General features: G+C 36.0%; 1 protein-coding gene and 1 pseudogene across 1 annotated transcript in view; both read right to left on the bottom strand.

Annotated features, from left to right (window-relative positions):
- Positions 1–3584: 3584 nt before the first annotated feature.
- Positions 3585–18867, bottom strand: part of DNAAF10 (dynein axonemal assembly factor 10) — a 36655-nt gene continuing 21372 nt past the window's right edge. Inside the window, exons 5-8 of the mRNA XM_072635373.1 lie at positions 11497–11612; positions 10908–11042; positions 7754–7851; positions 3585–4625 (exon numbers count right to left, since the gene is read on the bottom strand). Of these exons, the coding sequence (XP_072491474.1) occupies positions 4418–4625; positions 7754–7851; positions 10908–11042; positions 11497–11612 (557 nt within the window). The 3' untranslated portion in view covers positions 3585–4417. The remainder of the gene's footprint in view (positions 4626–7753; positions 7852–10907; positions 11043–11496; positions 11613–18867) is intronic.
- LOC140529875 (synaptonemal complex protein 3-like) lies at positions 8746–10772 on the bottom strand (annotated as a pseudogene).

Raw genomic sequence — 18867 nt, 5'->3', positions numbered from 1 at the left:
TAACAAGAAAAAAACCAATATAAATATGGAAGAGCTCCAATTAGAATTACACAAAACCTAGTAGCAGCTACACTAAAAGACTGCAGGTCTTGGAACATTTTATTTCAAAGAGCAAAAGAACTGGAGTTATGGCCGAAAATATTATATTCAGCAAAGTTAAGTATAATCCTGAATGAAAAAAATATTCGATGAATTGACAGACTTTCAGTACTTTATTGCCAAAAGACCAGAACTTAATAGAAAATTTGACATACAAGATCCAAGAGAAATATGTTAAACATCAAAGACTAATTACAAGGGACTCAATAAGGACACTTTTTAATATGTGAAATATAAACTTTACGCATGATTATCAATAATTGGGGGGTTTGAATGAAAGAGTTGGATAGAGTTCAGTATGATGCAATTCTAAAAAGCAAAATGTAGGAAAAGGTATAAAGAGCAAGTATCTCATGCAAATGAGGTGTGAGAGGAAGAATTGATACAGAGGAGTTAGAGGGGAGGACGCCGGTAGCTCTGGAACCCTAATCGTTGGGAATGGGTTAAAGAGGAACAATACATATATATCTAGAGGGGCATAAAAACCTTCTAAACTCAGGAAGAAATAAGAGGGAAAGGGGATATGAGGAGGGAGAGGATAAGAGAAGGATAGGAAATAGGGGGTATGGAAGAGTGTACAGGTTAAAGGGAATGCGATAAAGAGGGAACAATATATATATTTAGAAGGGTATAAAAATCTTCTAAATTCAGAAAGAAATAAAAGGGAAAGAGATAAGGGAGGGGTACTTGGGGGTTAGATTAAGGGAGAAGAGGGCAAGGTATCAGTTAGAAGTAAAGTAATGAGGAGGGACAGGAATAGGGTTAAGAAGGATAGTGATGAAAATAGGAAGGAGGAAAATATACAAGTAATTATAGTTTAGAATATGAATGGGATAAATTCACTTATAAAATGGAAATGGGTAGCAGATAAAAATTTGAATTCAACAATATTTTACTTTCAGGAAATGCTATAAAAATGAGTTACACATAAACATAAAGTCAAGAGTAGAATTTATTACATATATATTATATATATATACACACACACACACACACACACACACACAACAACAACAACAGGGCTAGTAATCATGATCTCAGACAAAGGTAAAGCTAAAATCAGATATAATTAAAAGAGAAAAATAGGAAAACTACACTGTCAGCTATATTAATCAACAGTTTTAGGCCATATAAAATAACTAGACAGTATAAAAAAATGAGAGTATAACTGCCAAAACAGACACAGGAACTATACAAATATAAACACAAAACACCTTTTATACAAAATTAGATCTAAATAATTGAAGTAATATTTATTGTGCATGGGTAGGTAAAGCTAATATAATTTTTTAAAATGACAATTTTACTTCTTCTATCCCAATTAAATTATGAAAAAGTTATCTTACTGAATCAGAAAAAATAATAACAGGATTGATTTGGAAGAGCAGAGGGTCAGGAACTTCAAGGAAACCAGGAGAAAAAGATGTGAAGGAACTAGATTCAGTAGTATCAGATTTTAAACACTATTATAAGGTGAGAACAGTGTTAAAGTGTAAATTTGATTATTCTAAGTGAAAATTTTCCTGTATAAATGAAACCTATGTAGCCAAATATAGAGGGAATACATAAAATTGGTGGAAAAAACCCTCACAGACAATCTCCCAGACATAATGTGATTGGGTCAGAATACTGTGAGATAGGAAACAATGAGCTGGTAGATGTAAAAAAATATGGAAAGACTTGGACTTATGAAGGAAGATGCTATCCACATTCAGAGAAACAGATGACAGATGGAAGTATTTATGGATATGCGTTTGAGTGTATATGTGTATATGTATATATATATATACGCGTATATATATATATACATATATACACACACACATATGAAATATATTCATGCTTACTTGTAGCCTTCGGGGGGGAGTGGAAGAAGAGGAAAAGTAAGGTAAAAAGTGTACAGCAGAAGACAAAAGGAAACATATAAGGAAGCAAAGAAAAGATGGACAACTTTGAAAATAATTTGTAATATTCATTATATAGGTTTTCCTGAAATGGAAATTTATTGCGTGATATTGAATTCTCTCTTATGTTCTACTGTGAACATGGTAATTTTTTTCATTATTTTGTATTTAAGTTTAAAATAAATTTTAAAAATTAAAAAAAAGGCAGACCCTTTCACTTGAAAAAGTAGATAGCAAGGGGTGTGTGGGATGACATGGAAATGAGCCCCAAGAATATCACACACCCTCCTTCTCACCAATCAGGTGATAAAATTGTGAACTTAGAAAAGTAAGAAGAGTTGGAGTTCCCCTAGAAGCACCATCTGATGGCATAATCTATGTCAAGAGCTGAGAGACACAGATTCAGGATTCTGTGGGGCACCAACTCTCAAAGCCCAACAGGATCATCTAAGGGGAACTTCCATGAGGATTCCACAAAGGGAGAAAAGGACTCCCAATGATCAAGATCGGTGATACTGCTCTTTGGCCATGTGAGTTAAGTCTTAGTCCAGTTTTCCCAGGGGCCTTGTGTGTGAAAGGAGAGAGTATGCCCCAGTTTGGGGGGGAACATTTCTGTAACAATTGTTGTTACTATACGTATTTAATAGATACCTCTTTCTAAAAACTAATTAAGTCTGGCTGGCTAATTGATAATCATTGGGAAGCCCATCAATTCGGGAGGCTTGTGAGCAACGCTACTAGAAAACCTCCAGCTCATCAAGGTTGCCCCTAGAAACGTGAAAGAAGAAGCAGTCATTGTTCCCTGCGAAGCCAACCTTTGAGGCCAATGGCATTTAGCCTTGAGTTCTTACACACAGGAAAAGCGAAGTTCTTACACACAGGAAAAGCGAAGTTGTTGTTGTTTAAGCATTAAAGGCAAAAGTACTGGTTAACAGTGGCCTCCTCTGCTCAAAAACTTTCGCTCCCTTTATTCCACCATAAAACTAAGGAGCTATTCTACATAAAGCTGATTATCTGGATAACTGAAGCATCTCCTACTAAGGAAAAAAATGAACTACTTTTGATGATGTTTTCTCCTAATGTTACAGTTTGTTGTAGGTGTAAGTTACATGAAGACCATGCCAAACCTCTGAATTTCCTGGGATTGCTGTTAAGAATACTGATGACTACTCTGTAATAAAATGATGGGAGGGATTGTGGTACAGAAGACCTGTCCTGCAGTCAGGAAGACCTGCACTGAGTCCTGTCCCTGATACACACTGGCTGGCTGTGAAAGCTTGGTAAAGTGATGGAACCCTTTAGGGGTTCCAGGCAGGGCTCTTAAGGTTCATAAGTTGCTCTAAAGGTGCTGATCTGTGTTGGTGGAGAGAGCGCTTCACCAGGAGCGTAACAAAATGTAGAGAATGGATTTCCCTGACATCAAGTAGCTATAGGATAACAAGCTGTTTTTGAGTTCTTATATACTTTTTAAATCTTTTTCTGATTCCAAGTAGCATTTCTTACTGCTTGGCTCCTGACAGCATATCTGATAACTACCTTTGCCCCTTATTTATTAGGGGGGACACTCAACATAAAGTCTCCTTTAGATTTTAGATACTGGAAGTTTATTTACATATAAAATACATTAAAAAAAAAGCTTTGCCAAATGTCAAGAGGCTACTTAAACCCCCAAATCTCGTACATCTCTAATAACCACAAATGATCATGATAAACAATGAAAAAGTCTTACAAACATAATTTAACTTCTCTTTCAAGAGTAAGAGTAATTTTATTAAATTGTTAAAAGTGACTTGCTAATTCTAATATTTTATAGTATATTTCATGAGCAATATTGGTGAGAAAAGATTTACTGACCTGCTCTGAGTTTATGTAAATAAAATAAATACCAAATAATATCCTGCAAAGAACCTGACACTGAAATGCCACAGAGCGAACATCTTTACTAAGGTTAATTCATAGTAATCGTCAAAGCAGATTCTTTTAAACAGAATAAATGATTTCTGCTACAATAATGTATACATCACAGTGAAATACAGTTGTAAAAGAAAATCTTGGAACTTTGGAGATGTATTACACATTTAATAGAGGCAAAATTATAAAAAATAGAGATGTTTTGTTGGAAATTTTAAAAATACATTTCTTTGTTCTTTGTTCTAGAAGCAACTCATCAACCCACCAGTCCAATGCTCTGCAGTAGGCAAGCCAACACTCAAGTCGGGTGAAAAGAGCACAGCCCTTTGCATTCCACATGCCCAACCCCCAGGCCACATTTCATGTCTGTTTATATTTTCTGTACCAGCCAACCTCAGCTCTGTTCAGTGGCAGTGGATCACAACAGAACCATCATCCTTTTACACAGACGTCTTAAACTCTAAGATGTTTCCCTGGAAGTTCACAGGTCCAAGGTTCTTGGGTCAAACTTTATTGAGCTTTGTAACAATGAGCACTCTCACTGTCTGATCAAATGCACTGCAGACACAGAGACCCCTCTTGTCTGGGCTCCAATCCAGGCTGGAAATGGGCTGCGTTGACAGGGTTACATTCTGTAGCAGACTTACTGAACCTGCTACTCCCATCTCCACGCCCTCGGAGTCTTTCTTTGAACGGTGAGCAGGGTATTCACTGAAAAGAAAACCAAAGAGATGAAAAATAAGAATTGAAAACATGTTGAGTTCAGTGCTTGCATCTACACACATAGAGAAACAGAGCACTAATTATAATCCCTCTACTTCTGCCAAAAGAGATTTTAATAAAACATGTTAATGAACGTGCTGATCTCTCAAATGCACATCTTACTCTGACTGTTAGCTAGAGGCTATTTCTGTACACTATGTATAGGAATGTAATTCTGAAATACAGAATTGACACAGTCACTGAGGCTTGTCTCACCACCCTGCAAACTGAGAATTTATTCCTAGGAGATTCCAACGACACAAGCTTGATGTCCACACCCCTAGACTACTATCTGCTATTCCTTTAGAATGCTAGGGTTCTTGAGACCCAATTTCAATTTCTTTGTGTAACTGCTCACAATTTCCAGGGGTATGAACTTAGAATATTGTTAGGTTAAAATTCTGAAAAGATTATAAAGGTATTTTATTTGTTTTTACAGACAAAAACATGGAATTGAGACTTAATAACTTCTAAATAATACCTGTTATTGAGAAAAAATAATTTAGGGTGTTCAAAATTATTAGTCAATACCAATTATTAGTCAATACCAATTTATTAATCTTTGGATCTTTTAAAGGAGTATTTCAACTATCACTCTGTTTCACAGAGGCTAGTGGAGGCAGAGTGATAAAGGGGCACACAGCAAACCAAAAGTGGAGCAAGAAGAGGGAGGGGAATAACTTCAATGCTTTGTCTACCACTCATTTTAATTAAAAGGAACAAAACATTCAGATGAACAAATCGTTTAAGTGGAAAGCTTCTGCTTATATGTCTGCTGGCAAGAGCTGCAGCTGTTAAGTATTTAAAAGAACACGTAAAAATGAAAAAAACCCCATCATCCATTAACGTTTTTATATGCCTCATTAATTTTAGTCCATTCTCATCAGTTAGACATCAATGGTCAAGGGCAAACAAGCTCAGTGTATTGGGGAACATAATTTGGGGCCCAAGGTCCCATAATTCTATTCTTTACGTAGGGATGAATAAATGGTGATGGATTCAAACTTGAAATAATTAAATAGAGAAAAGAAATCTGTAAGGGAAATACCTTTTAAGTTATATCAAACATTCAGGTATCAAAGATTTTCATATTTCTAAATATATGTACAAATACATGTTTACAAACACATTTTATAGAACATATATACAACACAACATATGTGTACATGTATTTTTGATATATATATGTATATAGTTGTATGTGTATGTACACACATAAACATAGTATAAGAGGCAACAAGACCTGAATTAAAGCCATGCCTCTGATGCCAATCACGGACCCTCTCAGTGACCTGAGCAACAACAAGTTACAAGGAGGTTGCAGATCTCTGTGGCTCATTTTTTTTATCTGCAAAATGAGGGAGTTAGATAGATTAGATGGTCTTTTAAGGTTGCTTCCAGTTCTAAATCTAGGATCCCATGATCTAAATCAATGGAAGGGTTTTCTATCCAACAGTAGTAAAATCAGTCTGGACTGTGTATATAAATACACAGTATCTACCACACACATGAATATAGTATACACCACTAATTGCAAGGGTCTTGTGACTTCTGACCCAGGTATATGAAAAGGGAATAAGGAAGGGCTTAGAAGATGTTAAGGATGCCACAATGGTGGATCTCATAACACAATATCATTACTACCCAGCAACTGCTTAAGCCTCTGTGCTTAAAACCTGAGCTTATAGCACAGCCCAATCCACAGGATTTGGCCCAGGGACTCATATAACCCACGGGCACCTAAACAAAGACACAATAAAAGCCACGCAGGTAACCAGACTCTCCAGAGATGCATGGCTTGGCTACAATGAAGTCTTCCCAAGAGTCCTACCATCCCTCTTTCTAACACATTCTGATTTACAGCCCCAGTCTACATATGCATATGGTATTACTAGCTTAGCTTCTTTTATTTCTAATCAAGTGTAGTTTATATTTTTAAACCCAGTGATCATTTCCCAAGCATTTCTGTGGTCATCTGTACACTTACAACCTTCAGTAACTCTAGTTTCAATTTGAGGGAAAAATTATTTGGCTTTTAGACTTATTCTTCTATGTAAATAATGCGGGCTGGTTTACGGAACATTAGCTCAGAGGCTCTGGCCTCTGCTCTCCAGAATGAATTTCTGACTTTTCTCTCTCTCTCCACTTCACTTTTATTCCTCCTTCTCCTTCCTTTTACAAGCCATCTAGGATGGTTCATACACTTACCAAAGAAAAGATATAACCGACTCCCATCAGTGAGAGAAGACATGGGATGAAGGACCAAAAAAGAGGGCAATTTACTAAATACAATTTAGTAAATAAAAAAAAGGAAATTTAGTAAATAAAAAGTAGGACTTTTTAGTAAATCTGCCTGGCGTTTAGCAAGCACATCTGAGGCTTCCTGTTTGAGCTTCCAACCTACAGCAACTGCAGTTCTCAACTATTTTTCCCAAATGAATTTATTTCTGAATCTAATCTTCTGGCTAAGTGATTCCGAGGCAACTTTAGTTTTATTTCTATCCCTGTCTAACCCTGATTACTCTGACAAGTACTTTCCAACTGCCACACTGTTTTTCACAACTACCTTTAGTTTCTTATACTTCTAATCAAAGCTTATTTTTGAAATACCTGTCATTTCTCATTAAATTGTCAAGTTTTCTTTTTTCCTGTGTCAAATTTTGGAAAAAAGATCTTTCTTCTTCCAAGTTTATTCTGCTTAACTAAGGGCATCAGAAGCAGTTTAAACTCTTTGTTCTTATAAGGCTTCATTCAAAGGACACTGATTAGTCTGGTTACTAGGCTGATGAATTAAACTGAAGAGAATAAAAATGCCATTTTCTATGATTCTATATCCTTAAAGTCTCCCCATACGGGATATTTAACTTTATTTTTCTTGTAATAAAACAAACAGTTTTATTAAAACAAAACCCAGTGAAAGGAAATTTCAAATTACGTCAAAAGGAATAAATACAAAAAATTCAATTTGTTTTTATTTAAAGCTCACTGGCAATTTAAAACAAACAAAAAAAAACCAAGCTTATGTTGGGAACCACAAACCAATCAGAAGAAATCATATGTATTAAGAACAGACTTACTACTTCCACAGATGAAGGGCCCCCGCACCTCCAGCAGTCATAAAGATCTCTCTGTTTTGTGGCAGGTGCCGGACTTGCCACACAGTAGATTTATGAGCCTAAGAAGGATCAGTCATACCACTGATTACAAATTAAAATGATGAATAAGAACACACTTAAAAAAGGAATTCAGCAAATACAGATTTTCATAAATTAAAACTAGTCAGTTTTTAGGAAAGTAATTGTTTTATTCTTTATAATGGCTACCAGAGGTTTGGTAAAACTTTTTAATCATATCCTTCTTTTTAAAAGCCATCAAGAGAAAAGGAAAATGAAGTAGCAATCACATGATGCAACGAGAGTCTAATTTTGAGTTGGAGGACCCTGTGTGACTCTTGGTAAGTAATTTAACCTTTCTGGTCCCCAATTTTCTTTTCTTTCTTTTTTTATGGAGGCAACTGGGGTTAAGTAACTTGCCCAGGGTCACAGAGCTAGTACATGTCTAAGACTGAATTTGAACTCGGGTCCTCCTGACTCTAGGATCAGTGCTCTCTCCACTTCACCACCTTATAGCTGCCCCTGGTCCCCACTTTTCTAATCCCTTTCTAAACGAAGGGGTTGTAATAGACCATCTCTAAAGACCCTTTACCTCTAAATCTAAGATCATTTGATAACTGGAATTATTGTGGAATCCTTTTTATAACACTGATATCAGGACACAGAACCAACACAGTTTATACCAGTACGGTTACAATCCAGGTGATGTGATTTTAATTACTCAGTTCCTCAGTTCATGTAATAATGAATTTCATTGTAACAGCATTCTATTATTTTTAGGAGGGAAGTTCAAGGAGATTTTAGAAAAAGAAATAAAGATGCTATGATATTAAATGTCCTTTTCCACTTTCTATAGTGCAATTATTCACTTCTGTTTAAATGGATTTTATTTTTTTTATTTTAATTTAATCTTTATTGCTAGAAGCCATGAGTTTTTAACTGCTATTGGGGGAAAAATTCACTAATACCAAAGAACTTTAAAAGTATTACATCTTAACTTGCTATTTACTATTCACACAGGCATTTTCAGTCAACATAAAACAAAGAGGATCTTACGCTGATAAGCTATATAACAGATAACCTTTAAACTAGCTTTCTTAAGCCACAGCAAATACTTGTATTTTCTTTAGCTAACAACTGTAACTGTATCATATTACTTAAGTCTAAGTTCTTTCTTCCAAGAATCACCACAATAACATGGAGTGAACATGCCATTTCTTGCTGCTGAGTATTCATCCTAATTCTCTTTTGTAACATGGCCATCTCTTTTCTAAGTTCATTTTGTGCATCTGTGAAAAGGCTGTTGTGGTTCTTCTCCAAGACTTCCATATTCTTTAAGAATTACTCATAGAGCTGCTGGATCACCTTAGTCTGTGGCTCTGAACTATTCTGGCTTGCTGAAACACCTTTTGCTGTTGTTCAAACAGATGAGTTCGTTTTTCTTCCTGTTCCTCACCTTCCTGAACATCCACATCCCGCTGCTGAAATGTCAGGCACTTAGATTCATGGCTGAGTTTTTGCCTCTGCTCTTGCGGTGTTTTCCAAACATGCTCCATTTTCTGAACACCAGCGTTGAGAAGTCTTAGCACACACTTCCAATCTCTTCCTCTTTGCAAGAAGAGCCTTGTTAATATCAGCTCCAAATCCTTCCAACATATTCTGAACTTCACACCCATATCTCCTTCACCTGCTCCATGAATAATGGCTGGAGAAGGTCTTTCTTCTCCACGTCTTTCAATTACTGTCATCTTTCCTTCCTGAGCATCTTCCTCAAAATCACTCAGATCTTTTCTTGCCTTTTTTGTCAAAATCATAAGCTCAACTCACCTGAACTTCCATTGCTAGTTTCCTAGATTTTCCTGGGAAATGTTTTCTTCCTGAAGGTGCTATAATTAGGCAATTTCTTACTGCTACTTCCAATTACGAAGAGAATGAGAGCTCCAGTGGGTCAGGGACCACTGAGAGCTCTTCTCTGCATTCCCAGCGGGTCAGTTATGCTGCAGGGATTTGGGGGAGGATGTTCCTTGGATTCAGCTAAGTCCTTGGGAGGGCAGTGGCCTCTCACCCAGTACCCTAATTATGCCTTAGACCTTGGGAGCTAAGAGAAGGATGACCAAAATGGTGAGAATGACAGGACAATAACTGCCACACAGAATATTTTCAAAAGGATGTTTAGATTAATGATATAACAAATTCACAAAATAACAGACAGACTGAGAGATGGAAAAGTTCAGCATGGTCATCTAGTTCAGCTTCTCATTTCTGGGGAAACTGAGGCCAGAGAGGATGAATGACTTGCATAGAGTCATACAGGTTGTAAAGTGGCAAAGCCAGTATTTGAATCCGGGTCCCCTGAATCTGAAAAGACCTGCGTTCAACCTTGTTTAGAAGTGATTTTCTCACTCCCAGATTCTTCATCTGTAAAATATGGATAGTAACATTTCTAATAGATATCTACTAGACTGCTGTGAGGTTGCTGTGAGGAAAGAAAAGTGTGAAAATTGTAAAGCCCTATAGAAAGCTATATTATCATTATTACATTAAAAAATTTTGCCTACCTGATATAATAAATACCCAAAAAAGGAACAACCTCTTCTTGGCAAAAAGTAGATAGAGTGGATTTTAACCTTAAATTCTCTTGCTTTGTCATCATTTTAATACCAGATGATTTGTCTAAACTCCAAAACGAAAAACATGATTTGTAGGATGGTACTAAGGATTAATAAACTCACTTTAGTTACAACAATGAAAAGGACAAAATATTGGTCGATGGAGAGATCATTAGCAGTTTTTAATACCTTTGCAAATACCTATAAATCAATCCTAACTTTCCTAATGCTGTCGAAGGCACCACCATCCTACCAGTCACAAACCTAGGTGTTGTCTTTGACTCTTCACTCTCTTTCTCACCTCCTATATCTGTTTTTTGTACCAGATAAATGTTTAAAGGTTACATCTGAATGTGAGAAATCTACCTGCCCATATGCTATTTGTAAAGCCTTAAAATATCTTTTACAAAAAGTCCTAGAAGATATTTCAGGGCCTAAATGAGAAGTTATCTTCTTCCATCAAAATAAAAAAAACAATTCTTAACAAAGACATTTACTTTATACTCTACCTTTTCTGAAACAGAGGCAAACCCTTTGGTTGGATGTTGAGTTCTCATGTCAAAAACGTGGAACTTTCCTTCTAGCGACGTAGCTACTAGTTTATTCATACTGATGTCTTTCCTGTCAAACTCCACACTACAAACCTAAAAATTGAGAGTACAAATATTTATGAGGATGTCATCATTAATAATCCGTTAATACTCTTGAACTGAACAAAGCTTTCTCAAAGTTAGGAGCCAACAAGAAAAAATGCAAAGTATCCATTTTACTTCTTGAGCTGGTACATAAGGCTCTTTTCCTTATAACAAGTTTTCTTTCTAAGAAGAACTACAACATATTTTGTGCTACACTGTATGGACGTAGGTGAAAAGCCGTATCTTTATCTGTACAGTAAATGAACTTTGGAAAATCATAAGTGGAGCATTCTCCACTGAAGGCATGCAATTGTGGGACTTCAAGGCTGAGTGTGAATTATTCATACTTAAGGCTTAGGCCTTTGTGCTAAGGGGGTTTATGTGTGTCCTTTTCCAACTCAATGGTAAAAAGATGATTGTAAAAAGGTCCAGTGAAATGACCAAGAGTCAGAATATACATTACCCCATTTTTGATATTTGTTTCCCATCTTAAGGACATATTTTTTAGATCAAATAGTTTGACATCTCCGTTGTCATAGCCAGCACATACAACACGTTCTTCTTGATTATAAGCATTGCCTAGAAAACAGACGTACAACATTCTAATTTAAAATCATTACTTTACCAAAACAAAACAAAAAGCTCCTACAAATTGCCCTGTTAATAAGAAAATGAATGTATGACCTATACAGAAACATACAAAAATGTAAACATACAGAATCCCATTTTAATGAATTAGATCATCAAAACTGATAAACTGCATACAACATTAAAGGCAAGTTTTAGACTGCGGCATTATTTACTATTTTTTACTTGTCATCTAAAGCAAATGTCAGGCATTTGCAAAGCGTAACAATGGGCATTGTTCTGTTCCATTCCATGGAGATTAAGTAGACAGATATTGCAGTGACTGCATTTATCCTTCTGACAATAGCCATGCCTGGAGTCTGGAATCCCATTCGAGGAACATTAAATTCTCTAACCAGTTTTTCAGTAAGAAATATGTGAGGAAGTCGAGGATAGGGATTCCCTAAATACCTGTTTACTCAACACAAGTTGCAAAAATCAAGACTTTTCCAGTCAAACCAAAACATTTGGTCACTGTATCCAAAAGTTAAAGCCTCAAAGCCCTACTACTGTTACTCCCAACCTACTGCTTCCTGACTAAGAATCTATAGCCCTTATAATAGAACAGTGTCAGCTTAACAGGGAATTTTTATTTACTATTAAAGCCTCCTCCAAAAATTCTTCTTTTTAACATTCCACAAGCCTAACTTTTATTAGGAATAATAATAACACCTTGTATTATACCTCCAGGTACTACATATAAATACTGGGCCAAAATGATATCTTCACTAATAAAGAATTGACTACTAAATGGACGTCTGATGAATATGTGTTATAACAGATTTCTCTTTCAGTTAAATTTACTGTATTCACATCCTCAAAGCAGTGTTAGTATGACATGTAGCCTGGGACACAGAAAGAACTGTTATATTCACAATACTGTTACTGTATTAAACCTTTATTCTGCCTATAGTTCAAAAAGTTCTATGCAATGCACTACAAGGAAGATGTTTTTAATACAGGAAAAACACCCCTGTATAGTTTAATGTTTACATGGTCACAAATTTGGGGCTGGGAAGGGACTTCAGAGACTATCATGTCATCCTTATTCTCATCCCATTAACGAACCATGAGGTGTTTAACTTAACACATTTAAACTTAAGCCTACATGCTGTGAGTAAAATGTTGAAAGAAATTAAGTAGAACAAGAGAAAGTTCATTTTGGGGGGGAGGGGGTTTCTATTCAAAAGGAAATGATTATTTACTCTGAACATTCTTTTTTAAAATTTTGAGTTCCAAATTCTATCTTTCCCTCCAGCACCTACCTCTCCCAATGAAAAGGCAAGCAATATATCAGTTATAAATGTGAAACCATGCAAAACATTTCCATATTAGCAATGTTGCCAAAAAAAAACCCCATACACATACAAGAAAAATAAAGTGAAAAAATTATGCTTCAATTTACACTCAGAGTTAATCAGTTCTCTCTGGAGGTTGGATAGCATTTTTCATCATGAGTCCTTACATTGTCATAGATCACTGTACTGATCAGAGTAGCTAAGTCTTTTACACTTGATAATCTTTACAATATTACTGTGTCTAATGGTCTCCTGGTTCTACTCGCTTCCCTCCGCCTCAATTCATATAGGTCTTCCAGATTTCTCTGAAACCATACTACTTGTCACTTCTTATAGAATAATACAGTATTCAGTCATACTCATATACTACTACTTGTTCAGTCACTCTCCAACTGATGGATATCTGTTCAATTTCTAATTCTTTGCCATCACAAAAAGAGTTGCTTTAAGTATTTTCATGCATATAGTTTTTTCTTTGATCTCTTTAAGATACAGATGTAGTAGTGATATAAGTGGGTCAAAGGATTTGTGCAATTTTATAGCCTTTTGGACATGGTTCCAAACTGTTCTCCAGAACAGCTGGATCAGTTCACAACTCCACCAACAGTCAGTGTCCCCATTTTTTCCATATCCCCTCCAGCACTTGTCATTTTCCTTTTCTGTCATGATCCTTTCTTTGAGAATGAAGGACAAACAATAATAACAAGAAAGCAGTCCAATAGTTAAGTTGTTACTTCAAAGTTGTTTTAATTTGCATTTCTCAAAACATTAGTGATTTAGAGGATCTTTTTCTTATGACTATTGACAGCTTTGATTTCTTCTTCTGAACTGACTTCATAATCTTTGACAATTTATCAATTGGGGAATGGCTCTTATTTATAAATCTTGGCCTCATTTTTGAGAAACTTGGCATTTACCAGAGGAACTTGCAATAGCCACCTCTCCCCCCACAGTTTCCTACTTTCCTTCTAACTTTGACTCTACCTCGTCCGGTCAGATTCTTATCTTATCCATAGATCTTATAGGTAAAATCGTCCATGCTCCCCTAATTTGCTTGTATTTTCCTTTATGTGTAAATCATGGACCCATTTGGACCTTATCTTGGTATGCAATGTGAGATTAGTCTATGCCTACTTTCTGCCAAACTGCTTTTCAGTTTTTCCAGCAATTTTTATCAAATAATGAGTTCTTGCCCCTAAAGCTTGGATCTTTGGATTTATCAAATATGAGATCAAAATATTACTACCATGTGTTGTATACTTAATCTATTCTACCACTTTATTTCTTAGTCATTACCAGACTGTTTTGATGATTTTGTTTTCTTATTGTTGTTCAGTAGTGTCTGACTCCTCATGACCATTTCACTTGGATTGTCAGTTTCGGTGGCATATAATTGGTCAAAAGAGCTCCAAATAATTGCATAAACTTCTCCTTCATTGGTGGTACATTCAGCCTTTTCGTTTTGTTACTGGTAATTTGGTTTTCTTCTATATTTTTCTAAATCAAATCCAGCAATCATTTACCTATTTTTTTTAAAATCAAGCCCATGTTTTGTTTTGAACTTTCATTTTTAGTAACTTCTTCGCTTTTGAGGATTTCTATCTTGGTGTTTAATTAGGGATCTTTAATTTGTTCTTTTTAAAGTGTTTTTGAACTGCACATACAATGAACTGATTTGTTCTTTCTCTTTTTTATTGATGTGTTTAGAAATATAAATTTTCCCCTAAGTACTGCTTTGGCTGCATCCCACAAATTTTGGTATGCTGTCTCATTACTGTCATTCTCTTTAATGAAATTATTTATTGCTTCTGTGATTTGTTCTTTGACAATTTTATTCTTTAGTATTAGATTTTTTTGTTTCCAATTAAGTTTAATCTATGCTTCCATAGCCCTTTATTGAATATAATTTTTTACTGCATTATGGCCTGAAAAGGGTGCATCTAATATTTCTATTTTTTTGGACTTGTTTGTGAGGTTTTTATGCCCTAATACATGGTCAGTTTTTGTGGAGGTGTCACGTAAAGCCGAGCAAAAGGTATAATCTCATTTATTCCTATTCAGTTTTCTCTAAAGGTCTATCATATCTAATTTTTCTAAAATTCTATTAATCTCTCTAACTTCTTTTTAAATTTATTTTATGGTTAGCTTTATCTAACTCTGAGAGGGGAAAGCTGAAGTCCTACACTAGTACAGTTTTACTGTCTTTTCCCTCCTATAACTGATTTAACTTTTCCTTCAAGAATTTGGATGCTATATCATACATACATGTTTAGCTACCAAGATGTAGTTTCCCTGATTACCTCTTTTAATTAGATCTATTTTTGCTTTTGTTTTGTCTGAGATTGTGATAGCTACCCCTTGCCTTTTTTAATTCAGCTAAAGCATGACAGATTCTATTCCAATGACTTATTTTAACTTTCTCTGCATCTTTCTGTTTCAAGTGTGTCTCTTGTAAACAACATACAATTTTGAGGAGAGTGAGGTTCAAGCGTTGCCTGCCACTTCTCCATTTTCCCCTCCACTATAAAACTCTTCCTTAGATGTGAGATAATTTTCCACATTCTTTCTCTTCCTTCCCCCTTCTCAGTGCATTCCTTTTTTATTTTACCTCTTTATTTATTTTCTTGAGATCATCCCAATATAATTGACTCATATCCATGGCCTCTGTCTAGACTCATAACCATTCTATTAATGATAAAGTTCTTATGAGTTACATGAACCATCTTCCCATATAGACATACATAAGGTTCACTTTCATGTTTACCATTTTATCTTGACTTGTGTTTGAATGTCTGATTTTTTATTCAGCCCTGGTATTTTCATCAGAAATGCCTGAACGACCTCTATTGAATTAAGTCCACTTTTTCCCCTGTAGGATTATACTCAGTTTTGCTAGTTAGGTTATTCTTGGTCGTATTCCTAGCTCCTTTGTCCTCTTCTCCTTTAATGTGGAAGTTGCTAAATCTTGTGCAATCCTGACTGTGGCTCTACCCTATTTAAATGGTTTCCTTTTGATTCCTTACAATATTTTCTCCCTGACCTGGAAGCTCTGAAATTTGTTTAGAATTTTCCTGGAATTTTTCATTTTGGGACTTCTTTCAGGAAGTGATTGGTATATTCTTTCAATTTCTATTTTATCCTCTGGTTCTAATGTATTAGGCAGTTTTCCCTGATAATTTCTTTAAATATGATGCCATGACTCTTTTCCTGATCATTGCTCTCAGGAAGCCCATTAATTCTTATACTCTCTCTCCTTGATCTATTTTCCTGGTCAGTTGTTTTTCCAATGAGATTATTTCATTTTTTTCTTCTATTTTTTCCTTCTTTTGACATTTATTTTATTATTTCTTTATTTCTCACGGAGTCCTTAATTTCTACTTGCCCGACTGCTTTTTAAGGAGCTATTTTTCTTTAGTGAGCTTTTGTACTTCTTTTTTCATTTGGCCAATTCTATTTTTTTAAGGAGTTCTTCTCTTCAGCAAATTTTTGTGCCTCTTTTACCACTTGTCCAATTCTTTTCTTTTAAGGTTTTATTTTCTTCAATATTTATGTGCTTCTTTTACCAAGCTGTTAATTCGCTTTTCATCGTTTTCTTGCATAACCCTCATTTTTTTACCCAACCTTTCCTCAATCCATCTTATCATTTTCTTTAGCTCTTCCAGGAATTCTGGGCCCATGTCCAATTTGCATTTTTCTTTGAGGCTTTGCTTGTAGCTATTTTCATCTTGTTGCCTTATTCTGGGTTTATGTCTTAATCTTCTCTGTCATCACAGTAAGTTTTTTTCTTTTTTTTTTATGGCTAGGTTCTTTTTTTGTTATTTGCTCATTTTCCCTGCCTATTCTTGATTTTGAATTTTATGTTTACACTGGTCTCTGTTCTTAGGGTGGGGGTAGAGTATGGTGGAGTGTCAATGTTCCAAACTTTAGGCTTTTTTTGTGCTACTGTTTTCAAAGATAGTCATGCGGTGGGGATTCTGTAGGTTTTCAGTGCTTGTTATACTGTGATGTTATACCGTGGGAGTTGTGGTCACTGTTCTCCTGGTATATGCCCTGGTCTTTGACCAGGAAAGGTTCTGCTCCCCTGCAGCTGCTCCTCTTGGCCCTAGAACTATGACCTAGAACTGCATGGCACCATTTTGGCAGTGATGGAGCTGCCAAATAGCACCCAGTCCCATGTCCAGCGTTAGCTCAGGGTCTCCTGCAATTTCTTTTTGACCAGCTGTTGAATCCCCTTACCATCTCTGAGGTGAGAGCTCCCAAAGCTGTTACTGCTGTCGCAGCTACCTCCAAGGCTCACTGGTGGTGTTGCCACCACATGTTTTCTGGGTCAGCTCCCAACCCTGTGTCACAGACCTCTCCTACGACCCTCCTAAGTTATCTTGGGCTGGAAAAATGTCTCATTTGATTTGACATGTTATTTTAAAATGGCTTGGAGGAGAATGTTGGGAGAGCTTAGCTTGGAAGCTGCTTCTACTCAGCCATCTCAGCTCCACCCCAGAAAGTTCATTTTTGAGATGATTTAACATCCACAAAAATCAGCATGGTAGAAAGAATGTTTGATTTGGCACTCAGCTAGAAAAGTTTCCCCTGTCCCTTATAAACTATTACTTAATCAATCAATCAACATTTATAAAGCACCTACTAAGACCTGGTTGTACAAAAATTTACAAAAGACAGTCTCTGATCACAATTCAATGAGGGAGAAAAGAAGCAAATGAATATGTACAAACTATATAGGACAAATAGGAAATATTTAGCACAGCAAAGGCATTATAATTAAGAGACTTTAGAAAGGTCCTGTATAAAATGGGATTTTAGTTGGGACTTAAAAGTGCCAGTAACTGGAATGGATGAGGGATTTCAAGCATGGCAGACAGCCATAGAGAATGCCTGGAGCCAAGACATGAAATGTTTTGTCTGTGGAACAGTCAGGAGGCCAGTGTCACTGGAATGAAGAGTACAAGAGAATGTGGTAGGAAGTAAGGTATAAGAAGACTGGAAAGGTTTTGAACTATGTAAATACAGAGAGAACAAAGAGCTTTACTGAGCCTCAGCTTCCTCTTCTGTGAATGAGGAAAACAATACCCACAGTATTTACATCACTAAGTTGTTGTAAGGATAAAAAAAGAATATTTGTAAAAAGCTTTACAAATCTCAAGATGCCATATAAGTGCTTTTATTTTCTTCAAGTTCTAAAAAATTCCCCCCATAATACAAATACTACATGTAACTGAATGAATTAAAAAACATTTACTGAGCACTTGTATGTGCCAGGCTATGCTAAGTGCTGGGGTTACAATAAAGTAGAAATACAGTTAAAAGCTCACATCTTGAAAAAAATTTTTTTATTCCTATTAAATAATGTCCAGTTTAAAAAAAAAACAGCAACTAAACAGTTCATTCCTTCATTGAACATCCACTTAAAGAAAACTTTCTGTCTACACAGTATTATGTTGTAGATGAAGAATACAGAAATAGAAAATCAAGCTGGAGGCAGAGCCAAGATGACAGAGGAGAGGCAGGAACTCACCTGAACTCTTCCAAATTCCAATTCAAACAACTTTAAAATAACACCACAAATCTAATTTTGGAGGAGCAGAGCCAACATAAGGTTGAGGTGAAACATGTTTGCAGCCCAAGACAACTTAGGAGATTGGTAGGAAAGGGTCTGTCACAATGGGGCGGAGGTTGGAGTCTGGGACAGAACAGTCCATTCCATGGCAAAGCCAGCAGCAGGCCTTGGAGGTGGCTGCAACAGTCAGCACCAGATTCAGCAGCTGGGTAATGGGGTTGGACAACTGGTCAGAAAGAGATTACAGGGGACCCTTTACTGGTGCTGGGTTTGGGAGTCTGTTGCATTGCCCAGCTGCCATTCTGGGTCACATCTCAAGGGCAAAGAGGATTGACTT

The sequence above is a fragment of the Notamacropus eugenii genome, chromosome 1, assembly GCF_028372415.1.
Source record: "Notamacropus eugenii isolate mMacEug1 chromosome 1, mMacEug1.pri_v2, whole genome shotgun sequence".
Lineage (NCBI taxonomy): Eukaryota > Metazoa > Chordata > Mammalia > Diprotodontia > Macropodidae > Notamacropus > Notamacropus eugenii.
This window is presented reverse-complemented; position numbering and strand designations above follow the sequence as displayed.